This window comes from Amblyraja radiata, chromosome 1, assembly GCF_010909765.2.
Source record: "Amblyraja radiata isolate CabotCenter1 chromosome 1, sAmbRad1.1.pri, whole genome shotgun sequence".
In the NCBI taxonomy this organism is placed as follows: domain Eukaryota; kingdom Metazoa; phylum Chordata; class Chondrichthyes; order Rajiformes; family Rajidae; genus Amblyraja; species Amblyraja radiata.
Window position 1 is genome coordinate 165,575,221 of NC_045956.1, and position 15,274 is coordinate 165,590,494.

Genomic DNA, 15,274 nt, shown 5'->3' on the forward strand with positions numbered 1-15,274 from the left:
TTTAAAGGACTTATGCAGGGATTTATCAATAGGAGGCGAAAAGTACTCACCTTCTTAATCTGTTTCAGGAAATGATAACCCAGTGAGAGTTTTTTGTAACCATCTCCATATTTGTCTTGCCACTCCTGGACAGTTTTAATTGCCATTTCCTTTAATTTTTGAGCTGCTTCTTTTGGTGGAGGCAGAGGCTGTTCATAATCTGTTTCTACCGTCAATTCCAAGAATTCCTGAAAGTTTGAAATAAGCAGCAACCGAAACTGATGTGAACGCATAAAGAGTTCATTTGCTATTTGGAAAGCGGATAGGCGGATCTCTGCATGCTCTTGATTTAGCTGTCTCATAATTAAGTGGTACGCGTGCTTGACATACTCCTCAGATAACCTGTAAAATGTAAATACATTTTAATTATGTGTCCTGTAAAATGTAAATACATTTTAATTATGTGAAGAAAGCGAATGGCATGTTTGCCTTCACAACAACAGGAGTTGAGTACAGGAGCAAAGAGGTCCTTCTGCAGTTGTACAGGGCCCTAGTGAGACCACACCTGAAGTATAGTATGCAGCTTTGGTCTCCATATTTGAGGAAGGGCATTCTTGCTATTGAGGGAGTGCTATTGAGAGAGACCTATTGTCTATTGTCCTGGGATTGAAGGCAGAAGTCAGAGAAGGAGTGGGATGGGGAATTAAAGTGACAGGTAAATAGAAATTCAGGGACGTTTTGCAGAGTGAATGGGAAGTGTTCTTCGAAGTGGTCCTCCAAACTAAGTTTAGATTTTCTTATGTGGCAGACAACATATCAATCACCAAATATGAAACACTAAATTGGAAGCAGTGCATACAAATTGCTGTTTCACATCAGAAGAATTATTTAGGCCCCTGGACAGTGGGAAGATGAAAGACGCAATTTCCTTCTTCAAAATTAGTGCATTGCACTCAATGCTCGCAATGTGTTCTTCTGGAGAAACTAAACAGATTAGGTAACCTGTTACTTTAATTTTTGTCCACTGCTATTCTGACCTCTCTCCTCTCTGCTTTTAACCTATTTTGCTTTTACGATGCCCAATATAGGGGTTGAGTAGTGTCTCAGCTTGTTTCTGAAGTTAAAAGCAGCCCTCAGCACACTTATTGAATTTAATAATTTCAGATAACCACTATTTTTCGCTCTATCCACAGATGTAACTATACCATGTTCAATGCATTTCCTTTTGTGTCTGCAACTGTCAGTTTTTATAGTGATTGTTACCTTGGCATCAAAGCAAAGGAAACATATTGAAATGTAGAGGAGTATGACATTCTCTCAGTTTTGTCCAGCCCTCACCCTTCTCTACAACATAACACAATCATTCTCGCTTTGACTTCTGTTGATGGGCCCTTGAATTCTCTGCCTCAGAGGGGGGTGGAGGCTGGTTCTCTGGATACTTTCGAGAGAGCTAGATAGGGCTCTTAAAGATAGCAGAGTCAGGGGATATGGGGAGAAGGCAGGAACAGGATACTGATTGGGGATGATCAGCCATGATCACATTGAATGGCAGTGCTGGTTCGAAGGGTCAAATAACCTACTCCTGCACCTATTGTCTATTGACCCAAAACATTGACTGTTTCTCTCTCTACCAATGATTCTTGCTCCAATGAATATGTCCATTTCATAATTGTTTCAGATTCCCAGCATCTGCAGCTTTTTTTGTTCCATTTATTAAGCAAGGTCTGCTCAAAAATATACAATTGTAGCAGGTATGTAAAAGAACCAGGAATGAAGGCGAGGAGCCAGGCAAACTCTGTAGAGGCTTTAATGAGCACAGCACACTACTCTCTGCTTCAGTGAGAGACTGATGACTGGTCTCGCGCCAAAAATCCCTGCTCTTATCTTCGCAGCTGGGAGCCGCTCCCGGATCTGTCCATGAGGTGCTGAGGGGGATGAACCAGGGAGTGGCCTACTCCCCAGGAACCCCCACACAATCATGTTATATTGTGAAAAAAATATTATTTCATCAAATACAATTTCTTGACCAAGAATACAATCCAAATTATTCCAATACGAGTCCAACTAACTAACCGAAGATCTGAAACAGAGTGTCATCCTCTTGTCACCTTCCTTCACAAGAAAGTGTTGTGCATGACCTTGTCCAGAATTCGTTCAAAGCACTTATTGAACTGCAATTATTCTGTATAGTGCTGGTCACCAAACTACAGGGGGGATGACATAGAAGAGATTCACCAGGACGTTATCTGCTATGAAGGGCTGTAGTTATAAGTAATTGGATAGGATGGACATACATGCACGGGAATGTAGGAGGCTGTTGGGTGATCATATGTAGGTTTACAAAATTATGAAGGGCGCAGATAGGATGGTCTGAATCTTTTTCCCAGACCAGGTCAGTCAGAAACAAGAAGGCACATTTATGGTGAGAAGAGAGAAATTTAGAGTCATAGTCATACAGCATAGAAACTGGCTCCTTCACCCGATTCACCCAATGCCAACCGAAATCTCCCACGCTAGTGTAATTTCCCCCCCCATTTGACCCATATTCTTCAAAACCTTTCCTATTATGTACCTGTCGAAATGTACTTTAAAGGAAACCTGAGGGAAACATTTTCCATTACAGAGATTGGTTATTACATAGGAGCAAGTCGTTAGTGGTTTAAGAAGGAACTGCAGATGCTGGAAAATCGAAGGTAGACAGAAATGCTGGAGAAACTCAGCGGGTGAGACAGCATCTATGGAGCGAAGGAAATAGGCAACGTTTCGGGTCGACCCTACTTCAGACTGATGTGAGGATGGGGGGGGGAGGGGGGGTGGGGTGGCGGGAAGAAGAAAGGAAGAGGTGGAGACAGTGGGCTGAGGGAGAGCTGAGAAGTGGAAGGAGAGGAGAAAGTAGGGACTACCTGAAATTAGAGAAGTCAATGTTCATACCGCTGTGGTGCAAACTGCCCAAGCAAAATATGAGGTGCTGCTCCTCCAATTTATGTTGGTCCTCACTCTGGCCATGGAGGAGGCCCAGGACAGAAAGGTCGGATTCAGAATGGGAGGGGGAGTTGAAGTGCTGAGCTACCGTGAGATCAGGTTGCGAACCAAGCAGAGGTGCTGGACGAAGCGATCGCCAAGCCTACGCTTGATCTCACCGATGTAGAGCAGCTGACATCTAGAGCAGCGGATGCAATAGATGAGTTTGGAGGAGGTGCAGGTGAACCTCTGCACCTGGAAAGACTGCTTGGGTCCTTGAATGGAGTCAAGGGGGGAGGTAAACCATATAACAATTACAGCACGGAAACAGGCCATCTCGACCCTTCTAGTCCGTGCCGAACACGTATTCTCCCATAGTCCCATATTCCTGCGCTCAGACCATAACCCTCCATTCCTTTCCCGTCCATATAACTATCCAATTTATTTTTAAATGATAAAAACGAACCTGCCTCCACCACCTTCACTGGAAGCTCATTCCACACAGCCACCACTCTGAGTAAAGAAGTTCCGCCTCATGTTACCCCTAAACTTCAGTCCCTTAATTCTCAAGTCATGTCCCCTTGTTTGAATCTTCCCTACTCTCAGTGGGAAAAGCTTATCCACGTCAACTCTGTCTATCCCTCTCATCATTTTAAAGACCTCTATCAAGTCCCCCCTTAACCTTCTGCACTCCAAAGAATAAAGCCCTAACTTGTTCAACCTTTCTCTGTAACTTAGTTGCTGAAACCCAGGCAACATTCTAGTAAATCTCCTCTGTACTCTCTCTATTTTGTTGACATCCTTCCTATAATTAGGCGACCAAAATTGTACACCAGACTCCAGAATTGGCCTCACCAATGCCTTGTACAATTTTAACATTACATTCCAACTTCTATACTCAATGCTCTGATTTATAAAGGCCAGCACACCAAAAGCTTTCTTTACCACCCTATCTACATGAGATTCCACTTTCAGGGAACTGTGCACAGTTATTCCCAGATCCCTCTGTTCACCTGCATTCTTCAATTCCCTACCATTTACCATGTACGTCCTATTTTGATTTGTCCTGCCAAGATGTAGCACCTCACACTTATCAGCATTAAACTCCATCTGCCATCTTTCAGCCCACTCTTCCAACTGGCATAAATCTCTGTAGACTTTGAAAATCTACTTCATTATCCACAACCCCACCTATCTTAGTATCATCTGCATACTTACTAATCCAATTTACCACACCATCATCCAGATCATTGATGTACATGACAAACAACAGTGGACCCAACACAGATCCCTGTGGCACCCCACTAGTCACTGGCCTCCAACCTGACAAACAACCATCCACCATTACTCTCTGGCATCTCCCATTCAGCCACTGTTGAATCCATCTTGCTACTCCACCATTAATACCCAACCATTGACCTTCTTAACCAACCTTCCATGAGGAACCTTGTCAAAGGCCTTACTGAAGTCCATATATACAACATCCACTGCTTTACCCTCATCAATTTCCCGAGTAACCTCTTCAAAAAATTCAAGATTAGTCAAACATGACCTTCCAGGCACAAATCCATGTTGACTGTTCCTAATCAGACCCTGTTTATCCAGATGCTTATATATATTATCTCTAAGTATCCTTTCCATTAATTTGCCCACCACTGACGTCAAACTAACAGGTCTATAATTGCTAGGTTTACTCTTAGACCCCTTTTTAAACAATGGAACAACATGCGCAGTACGCCAATCCTCCGGCACTATTCCCGTTTCTAATGACATTTGAAATATTTCTGTCATAGCCCCTGCTATTTCTACACTAACGTCCCTCAATGTCCTAGGGAATATCCTGTCCGGACCTGGAGACTTATCCACTTTTATATTTCTCAAAAGTGTCAGTATTTCCTCTTCTTTGAATCTCATAGTTTCCATAGCTACTCTACTTGTTTCCCTTACCTCACATAATTCAATATCCTTCTCCTTGGTGAATACCGAAGAAAAGAAATGGTCAATATCTCCCCCATCTCTTTTGGCTCTGCAGATAGCTGTCCACTCTGACTCTCTAATGGACCAATTTTATCCCTCGTTATCCTTTTGCTATTAATATAGCTGTAGAAACCCTTTGGATTTACTTTCACCGTACTTGCCAAAGCAACCTCATATCTTCTTTTAGCTTTTCTAATTTCTTTAAGATTCTTTTTACATTCTTTATACTCCTCAAGCACCTCATTTACTCCATGCTGCCTATAATTATTGTAGATCTCCCTCTTTTTCCGAACCAAGTGTCCAATTTCCCTTGAAAACCATGGCTCTTTCCAATTTTTACTATTTCCTTTCAACCGAACAGGGACATAAAGATTCTGTACTCTTAAAATTTCACCTTTAAATGTACTCCATTTCTCTTCCACATCTTTCCATAAAACAAAATGTCCCAATTTACTCCTTTTAAATCCTTTCGCATCTCCTCAAAGTTAGCCTTTCTCCAATCAAAAATCTCAACCCTAGGTCCAGTTCTGACCCTCTCCATAATTATATTGAAACTAATGGTATTGTGATCACTGGTCCCGAACTGTTCCCCAACGCATTCCTCTGCCACCTGACCCGTCTCATTTCCTAACAGGAGGTCCAGCACCGCCCCTTCTCTAGTAGGTACTTCTATGTATTGCTGCATAGTATAACTATGTAAAGCAACAAGTGTAGCATTTCCTGCGGTTGCAAGGGAAAGTGCCTGGAAAGGGAGTGGTTCGGGTGGGAAGGGACGAATTGACCAGGGAGTTACGGAGGGAGCGGTCTCTGCGGAAAGCAGGCAGGGGAGGAGATTGGAAGATGAGGCAAGTGGTGGGATCATGTTGGAAGTGGCGAAAATGTCAGAGACGTCAGTAGTGGTAGTTGAGGCAGATATTATTACAATGGTTAAAAGGCATTTAGATAGGAAAGGAATAGAACCCCTTACAGACAATGGGATAAGCATAGATAGACATCAAAGTTCGCATGGATGAGGTCAAGTCAAGTTTATTTGTGATGTACACATACAAGATGTGCAGTGAAATGAAAGTGGCAATGCCTGCAGATTGTGCAAAAACTACAGAACAGAATAGAACGGAATCAGTTCTATTGTGGACCGCAAACGACTGTTTTGCTCTCTACTTTTACATGATTCTATGACTTGATACGTAGACATTCAGGAATTTATGGTGCAATAAAATTACAGGCACAATTCTGTAACCTCTAATCTACTCCTTCAAAAACAATGTATTTTAGCAATATCCAACTCCATACTTGCAGATTTTCTTCAGTTCCCTCATCTTATCTGGATTTAGTACTTGCTGTCCTGAGGTGGTGAGATCTTCCACCAGCTGAGAAAGCTTCTCATCCGGCCCAACTTCCATTCCTGCAAAGCAGTAAGAACACAATATGTACATACATTGTGAATTCAATCACTCCTAAAGTTATATTTTTATAGCAACTGGGTCCAGGTTTAAGAGCCCTATCTACCTCTCTTGAATGTATCCAGAGAACCCGCCTCCACCGCCCTCTGATATAGATATAGATACAGATAGATATAGATATAATTTATTGCCACACAACCAGGGTTGGAGGAAATTTGGGTTGTCAGCAGCAGTACAATAATAAAGAACACACAATAAAACTGTAACACAAACATCCACCACAGCATTCATCACTGTGGTGGAAGGCACAAAAATTTGGCCAGTCCTCCTCCATTTCCCCCCCGTGTACAGGACCAGAGTCCAGTCAGTCCAGGATCGGCTCTTCCTCACCGGAGACCGTGGCTTTAGATTGTTGTAGGCCGCAGGCCGGCGGTCGAGATTTAAAGTCCCCGCCGCAGCCAGAGAATTCCGCAAACTCACAACTCTCTGAGAGAAAAAGTGTTTCCTCGTCCCCATTCTAAATGGCTTACCCCTTATTCTTAAACTGTGGCCCCTGGTTCTGGACTGCCCCAACATCGGGAACATGTTTCCTGCCTCCAGCATGTCCAAACACTTAATAATCTTAGGTACACAAAATTGCTGGGGAAACTCAGCGGGTGCAGCAGCATCTATGGAGCGAAGGAAATAGGCGACGTTTCGGGCCGATCCCCCTTGGTCAAATCCCTCCCCACCTATGTTCTAGACACCTCAGACACTCTCCGCCGCCTCCACGCATTCCACTCTCTGGGCCCTCACCCCCTCATCTTCACCATGGATGTCCGGTCACTCTACACCTCCATCCCCCACCAGGATGGCCTCGGAGCCCTCCGGTTCTTCCTCGACCAGAGGAGCAACCTATACCCAGCCACTGACACTCTCCTCCGCTTAGCGGAGTTGGTCCTCACCCTCAACAACTTTACATTTGACTCCTCCCATTTCCTCCAAACACAAGGCGTAGCTATGGGCACACGCATGGGCCCCAGCTACGCCTGCCTCTTTGTCGGGTACGTTGAACAATCCATGTTCGAGACGTACCAGGGCCCCCATCCCCGACCTCTACCTCCGTTACATTGACGACTGCTTTGGCGCCACCTCCTGCACCTACACACAACTGACTGACTTCATCCACTTCACCACCAACTTCCATCCGGCACTCCAATACACCTGGACGATTTCCGACACGTCCCTACCATTCCTTGACCTCACCATCTCCATCGCAGGGGACAGACTCCTGACCGACATACATTACAAACCCACTGACTCACATGGCTATCTGGACTACACGTCTTCCCACCCTGCCCCCTGTAAAGACTCCATCCCCTACTCCCAATTCCTCCGCCTACGCCACATCTGTTCCCAGGATGAGACATTTCATACCAGGGCATCGGAAATGTCCTCGTTCTTCAGGGAACGGGGATTCCCCTCCGCCACCATAGATGAGGCTCACACCAGGGTCTCATCCATACCCCGTAACACTGCTCTCTCTCCCCATCCCCGCACACGCAACAAGGGCAGAGTCCCTCTGGTCCTCACCTTTCACCCCACCAGCCGGCAAATACAACACATAATCCTCCGCCATTTCCGCCACCTCCAACGTGACCCCACCACTCGCCACATCTTCCCATCTCCCCCCATGTCTGCCTTCCGCAAAGACCGCTCCCTCCGCAACTCCCTCGTCAATTCTTCCCTTCCCTCCCGCACCACCCCCTCCCCGGGCACTTTCCGTTGCAACCGCAAGAAATGCAACACCTGTCCCTTCACCTCCCCCCTCGACTCCATCCAAGGTCCCAAGCAGTCGTTCCAGGTGCGACAAAGGTTCACCTGTATCTCCTCCAACCTCATCTACTGCATCCGCTGCTCTAGATGTCAGCTGATTTACATCGGTGAGACCAAGCGTAGGTTGGGCGATCGTTTCGCCGAACACCTCCGCTCAGTCCGCAATAACCTACCTGACCTCCCGGTGGCTCAGCACTTCAACTCCCCCTCCCATTCCCAATCCGACCTCTCTGTCCTGGGTCTCCTCCATTGCCGTCTGGGGACCTTGCGTCCTTATGGCATTAACATAGAATTCTCCCAATTTGGCTAGCCCTTGCTGTCTCCTCCTCTTCCTTAACCCTCTAGCTGTCTCCTCCCACCCTCCCATCCGCCCGCCCTCGGGCTCCTCCTCCTCCTCCCCTTTTCCTTCTTTCTTTCCCCCACCCCCCATCAGTCTGAAGAAGGGTTTCGGCCCGAAACATCGCCTATTTCCTTCGCTCCATAGATGCTGCTGCACCCGCTGAGTTTCCCCAGCAATTTTGTGTACCTTCGATATTCCAGCATCTGCAGTTCCCTTTTGAACACTTAATAATCTTATATGTTTCAATATGATATCCTCTCATCCTTCTAAATTCCAGAGTATACAAGGCCAGCCACTCCATTCACTCAGCATATGACAGTCCCGCCATCCCGGGAATCAACGCTGCACTACCTCAATTGCAAAAATGTCCTTCCTCAAATTTCGAGACCAAAACTGCACACAATACTCCAGGTGTGGTCTCACTAGGGCCCTGTACAACTGCAGGAGGACCTCTTTGCTCCTATACTCAACTCCTTCTTCACTGCCTGCTGTACCTGCATGCTTACTTTCATTCTGATGAACAAGGACCCCCAGATCCCATTATACTTCCCTTTTTTCCAAATAGACACCATTTAGATAATAATCTGCCTTCCTGTTTTTGCTACCAATGTGGATAACATCACATTTATCCACATTAAACTGCATCTGTGTGTGGCAGCTCGACTACAGTCCGTCTGTCTCCTAACATTTTTTTTTTGTCTCGTTAAATGTATGTCTTGACTCTAGTTTTTATTATTTTTCTTTAGTTGTGTATATGTGGGGGGTGGGGAGGGGTGGGGGAAACCGTTAATCTCCTCCCTGTACGGGGACCCGACTTTTTCCCTGTCTGGTCTCCGATGTCGTTGGGCCTAACATCATGGAGCCGGCAGCGGCCACCGGCCGGGATCAACCTGAGGGGTCCAGTCGCGGAGCCTGTGGACCTGATATCACGGAGCTGGCCGTCTTCGGAATGGGAAGAACTATGGTGCTGCATGGCTGCGACCCGACTTCGGAGGCTCCGGCCGCAGGCCCGGTGGACAGGAACATCGGGAGCTCGCAGGTCCTTGGTGGGAGACCGCTTTTCGGAGCTCCCGCAATGGCAACTTCTCCCGCTGGAATCGCGGCGTTTAAAGGACTTGGAGCGGGGCCTTACATTGCCCGGCGCGGCTGAAATGGCCACGGGACTTACCATTGCCCACCGGGAGCTTTAACATCGTGAGCCGATAACATCGTTGGACTGCTGGACCACGGGAGAAGAACAAAGGGAAGAGATAAGACTTTGCCTTCCATCACAGTGAGGAGATGTTGGAGATCCACTGTGATGGATGTTTATGTAAACTATTTTAAGTGTGGGTCTTAGGTTTTTTTTTGTAATGTAAGACTGTAGAAAATGCAGTTTTGTTCAAACCAAGTTGTTTGAATGACAATAAAACGCATTCCATTCCATCTGCCATGCATCTGCCCACTCACCCAACCTGTCCATGTCACCCTGCATTCTCATAGCATCCTCCTCACAGTTCACACTGCCACTCAGCTTTGTGTCATCTGCAAATTTGTTAATGTTACTTGTAATCCCTTCATCTAAATCATTAATATATATTGTAAATAGCTGCGGTCCCAGCACCGAGCCTTGCGGTACCCCAGTAGTCACTGCCTGGCATTCTGAAAGGGACCCGTTAATCCTTGCTCTTTGAATGTTGTGGAAGGGGCAATCACTTTGTGTTTGCAAAGATTTGAAAGAGAGGTGTGGATGGTTAAGAGGGATGGCGTGTGTAATAGTTGCATCAGATTGGAGGTTATCATAAATGGCAGAGGGTGATCTGTTAAACGTGGAGACGCATGGGATGAAAGGCAGATCCTGGTCCAGATGTAGGATAGGGGGAAACGGATTAATATCAGGAGAATAGATAGGGTGAATGCACATTCTTTTACCCAGGGTAGGAGAATCAAGGACCAGAGGCCATCCGTTTAAGGTGAGAGGGGACAGATTTAATAGGAACCTGAGAGGCAACTTTTACCATAGGTGGTGGGCATATGGAATGGGCTGCCAGTAGAGCTAGTTGAGGCATACAATAACAACATTTAAAAGACACTTGCACAGGCATGGACAGGTTGGCCTGTTCCTGTGCTGTATGCCTCTATGACTCTAACTCCGTAAATCAGTGGGGTGGGAGATTGCAACCATCACGTGCTCCGCCCTGTTTCAACGAATGCAATCAACCTGGCGTGCACAATCAAGTAAGATCAAATAGAACAAGTTATCCTACAACTTTAGGCAGTTACGGTGACGCAGCTGTAGAGTTGCTGCCTTACAGCAAAATGCAGTGCCAGAGACCCGGGTTCGATCCCGACTACGGGTGCTGTCTGTATGGAGTTTGTACGTTTTCCCCGTGATCTGCGTGGGTTTTCTCCGAGATCTTCGGTTTCCTCCCACACTCCAAAGACGTACAGGTTTGTAGGTTAATTGGCTTGATAAAATGTAAAACAATTGTCTAGTGCTGAGTGATGCTCTACCTAGAGCTTTTCAGCGTACTACATCCAGATCCAGGATTATGCCATACGAAGTAAAGGGCCTGTCCCACTGTACGAGGTAATTCAAGAGTTCTCCTGAGTTTTCCCCTGATTCGAACTCGGAGAATGTCCGTAGCGGGTCCGTAGGAGTTTGTGGATGTCTCATAGCGGCTCGTACGAATAAAAAGTAACAATTTTTTTCAATCGCAAGTATTTTTTTACTCGTGGACATTTTTCACAGCGTTGAAAAAACGTCCCTAGTTTACCGGATTTCCCGAGTACCTACCGTTACTCGTACGAGCCGCTACGAGACATCCACGAACTCCTACGGATCCGCTACGGACATTCTCCGAGTTCGAATCAGGGGAAAACTCGGGAGAACTCTTGAATTACCTCGTACAGTGGGACAGGCCCTTAAGTCAGGTACCATCCCTTGAGAGAATGTGACATCAAGAGCCTTGTCAAATTCAATTTTGGTGGACTGAAAAGTAAGATGTATTGGAAAAATGTCCTGTAATGTGATTTTGTCACGATTTTAAAATTCCCACCCCTCATGTTCCAAGACCTCTATGAATGACCCAAACCCACCCAAGTTGTAACTTTCCCCATCTACCCCAGAACAGAGTTCCTCCACCACCCCCACTCCCTTCAACCAAAATCCATATATCCAACCTTCAAAGCCACGAGCTCTAGAATTTCCCCCATTAACTACTCGAAAAGCTTCTTAAAACTTACCTTTTTAATCATGTAGTTGACCCGCTGAGTTACTCCAGTATTTTGTATCTATCTTCGGTGCAAACCAGCACCTGCAGTTCCTTCCGCACCAACTGTCCTGGAGTTGTTTGAAGAAGGGTCTCGACCTGAAACTTCACCTATTCCTTCTCTCCACAGACGCTGCCAGTCCCGCTGAGTTACTCCAGGATTTTGTGTCTGCCTTCGGCGTAAACCAGCAGCTGCAGTTCCTTTTCTGCACAACTACTGTCCGAGAGTTAAGTTGGGTTGAGATCAGTTTAGTTCGATGACACTGCTGTGAAGTAAAGCAAGCGCCTTGGGACCTTTGGACACGTTACCGGGGATTAGGTGAAAGGTCTGTATGTGGGGCTATAATGAGGATGAGTGCGGTCAGCGGGTTGTTCGTGGTCACCGCGCGCGCGCGTGCGTGCGTGTGTGTGTGTGTGGAGGGGAGGGGGAGGCACAGCGACGGTTGGGCCGGAGACGCTTCTCCAACGGCCCGCCCGCCGCGCGGAGAGGTCAACCGCGTCACCAAGCCCAGCATGCACACACGGCTGAATGGCAGCGACTGTGGCCAATCAGAATCAAGTGTTCCTCACGGACGCCACAGGCGCCGCCAAAGACCACAGGCGCCACCATAGATCTTTGGGCGCCGCCATTCGGGTGGGCAGGTGGGATGCGTGGGCGGGACTTCCTGTTGTGCCGCCCGTTTCCTGTTCGCGATCTGACCCTTCTTCAGACCAAAGATCCTCCGCTATAGGATCTTTGCTTCAGACCAAAGATGCTTCAGACGAAGAATCAGGTGAAAGGGAAATGAGAGATATAGGCGGTGATATAGAGATGTATAGAACAAATAAATGAAAGATGTGCAAAAATGTAACGGTGATTAGGGAAACAGGCCATTGTTGGCTGTGGGGTAGATGAAATATAGACAAACTCACCAGGATGACAATGAAACTAGTACAACGTTTAAGAAAGAACTGCAGATGCTGGAAAATCGAAGGTAGACAAAATTGCTGGAGAAACTCAGCATCTATGGAGCGAAGGAAATAGTCAACGTTTCGGGCCGAAATGGGTCTAAAGAGGGATTTTGGCCCGAAACGTTGCCTATTTCCTTCGCTCCATAGATGCTGCTGCACACACTGTGTTTCTCCAGCAATTTTGTCAAACTGGTACAACGACTGGGGGCAGTGGAGGGACAGAGAGAGAGGGGGGTGCAAGGGTTACTTGAAGTTGGAGATACCAAAGATAGACACAAAATCCTGGAGTAACTCAGCGGGACAGGCAGCATCTCTGGATAGAAGGAATGGGTGACGTTTCAGGTCGAGACACTTCAGACCTTCAATATTCATATCGCTGGGGTGTAAGTTGCCCAAGTGAAATATGAGGTGCCATTCCTCCAATTTGCGTTTGGCCTCACTCTGACAATGGAGGAGGCCCAGGACAGAAAGGTCTGTGTGGGAATCAGAGGGGGAGTTAAAGTGTTTGACAACCTGGAGATCATGTGGGCCTAGGCGGAATGAGCGAAGGTGTTCAGCGAAACAATTACCCTGTCTACGTTTCAGTGTCTCACAGCTCTTCGGCCCAACTTGCTCAAACCAACCACATGTCCCATCTACACTATTTCCACCTGCCTGCGTTGGGCCCATATCCCTCTACCTGTGTCTACCTATCCATGTACCTGTCCATTTCTTAAACGCTATGATACTACCTGCCTCAACTACCTCGTCCGACACCTCGTTCTGAACACCACCCTTTGCGTGGAAAAAGGTTACCCTTGGGGTAATCTTTACCCCTTCACCTTAACCCAGCACAGACACAGGCCCTCCGGCCCACCGAGTCCGCACTGACCAGCGATCCCTGAACATTAATACTACCCTATACATACTAGGGACAATGTTACATGTATACCAAGCCAATTCACTTACAAACCTGTACGTCTGGAGTGTGAAAAGAAACCGAAGATCTCGGAGAAACCCCACGCAGGTCACGGGGAGAACGTACAAACTGTACAAACAGCACCTGTAGTCAGGATCGAACCCGGGTCTCTGGTGCTGTAAGGAAGTAGCTTTACCGCTACACCACCTAGATTTAGACATAACCACTGGAGATTATACACAGGGGTCGAGCTGCCTCTGTAGCAGCGCCGCTGCCTGAGGTGAACCCTGAACGCAGGCCGCCATCTTAATATGATGCCGAGGTTCCATCCCAACCCTACTGTTGTGTGCAGTCGTGACTCCAGTGCAGTAATTTTCTTCTTGTATATGGCATGCACAGCCTAAAGTTGTAGATCAAGGGTAGACATCCAGGCCAGGACAGCGTCAGTTACTTGGTGGATGGCTTTGATGTCCCCGGGGAAAAGCCTCAGTGGGCAGTCATTCTCCATGTGTGGGATAGTCTGGTCTGGATGTCCACAGTCGCAAGCAGGGCTGTCTGTCATCCCCCACTTATGCAGGTGCACAAACAAATAGTGCAGTAATAGTTTAGGTTCATTATTGTCAAGGGCACTGACGTACAGTGAAAACTTTTACCTGTGATGAAATCAAAGAATACTATACATGAATACAATCAAGCCATACACAGGTAGGTCGGAAGGAACTGCATATGCTAGTTTACACCGAAGATAGACAAAGCGCTAGAGTAACTCAGCGGTTAAGGCAGCATCTTTGGAGTGAAGAAATGAGTGATGTTTCGAATTGAGACCTTCTTCAGACAGTCATGGGAGAGGGAAACTAGAGATATGGTAACTTACAGCCCGTGTGATAAGGGTTAAGGGGAGAAGGCAGGAGAATGGGGTTAGGAAGGACAGATAGATCAGCCACGATTGAATGGCGGAGTATACTTGATGGGCCGAATGGCCTAATTCTTCTATCATTTATGACAACCCAGCAGTATTCCTCTAACTTCAAGTAGTAGATTGGTTACTTTACTTACTAACCAATGTAGTGCTTTATTATTATAAGCTCCGCCTACTACCACACCATTCATATTATCACAACCCGACATGTGCTGCCAGTCAGTACTGCTGCATGGTACGAGTAACATGCTGTAGTGTGTTATATACGTTACTCAATAAATATTATTTTACCAGATCTGTGAGTATGTGTAATTGACTCAACATGGTGTCAGAAGTGGGATTCTGGGGGGAGAGAGAGAAGGGGGGTCAGTCGGATTTAGACCATATCTCCCCGCTACCTCGTAAACCTTTGACTTTCGAAGTTCGGCGTGAATCAGGTAGTATGGGCGAATAGGAAGTGGAGCGCGATATTGTTTATCCGGCCAGCCATGCCGGATGACTGAAGACAGTAGCTGTAAAGTATCCGCAGCCGTATGCTCTGCCAGGTTGCTGAGGCATTCTGTAGGTACGTACGACACCATCATTACTGTGAACTGGTCATTTTCAGACGGCTGTTCATCGCAGGTTTGAACTTTCTCACGCACAAATTCGGTCATTCTGGGCCAGAAAAGCATGTAGATTGGTTACTTTACTTACTAACCAATGTAGTGCTTTATTATTATAAGCTCCCCCTACTACCACCATTCATATTATCACAATCCGTCATGCTGCCAATCAGTA

General features: G+C 46.6%; 1 protein-coding gene across 3 annotated transcripts in view; it reads right to left on the reverse strand.

The window, feature by feature from the left end:
- uvssa (UV stimulated scaffold protein A) overlaps window positions 1-12,241 on the reverse strand; it is a 121,390-nt gene extending 109,149 nt beyond the window's left edge. The window contains exons 1-3 of one of the 3 annotated variants that reach the window (XM_033034713.1): window positions 11,701-12,241; window positions 6,211-6,322; window positions 51-381 (exon numbers count right to left, since the gene is read on the reverse strand). In XM_033034713.1, coding sequence (XP_032890604.1) covers window positions 51-381; window positions 6,211-6,320 — 441 coding nt within the window. In that variant the 5' untranslated portion in view covers window positions 6,321-6,322; window positions 11,701-12,241. Of the gene's footprint in view, window positions 1-50; window positions 382-6,210; window positions 6,323-9,924; window positions 9,967-10,767; window positions 10,789-11,700 lie in introns of those variants that run through there. The other 2 variants (XM_033034714.1, XM_033034712.1) reach the window with 2 other exon arrangements.
- Window positions 12,242-15,274: the final 3,033 nt, after the last annotated feature.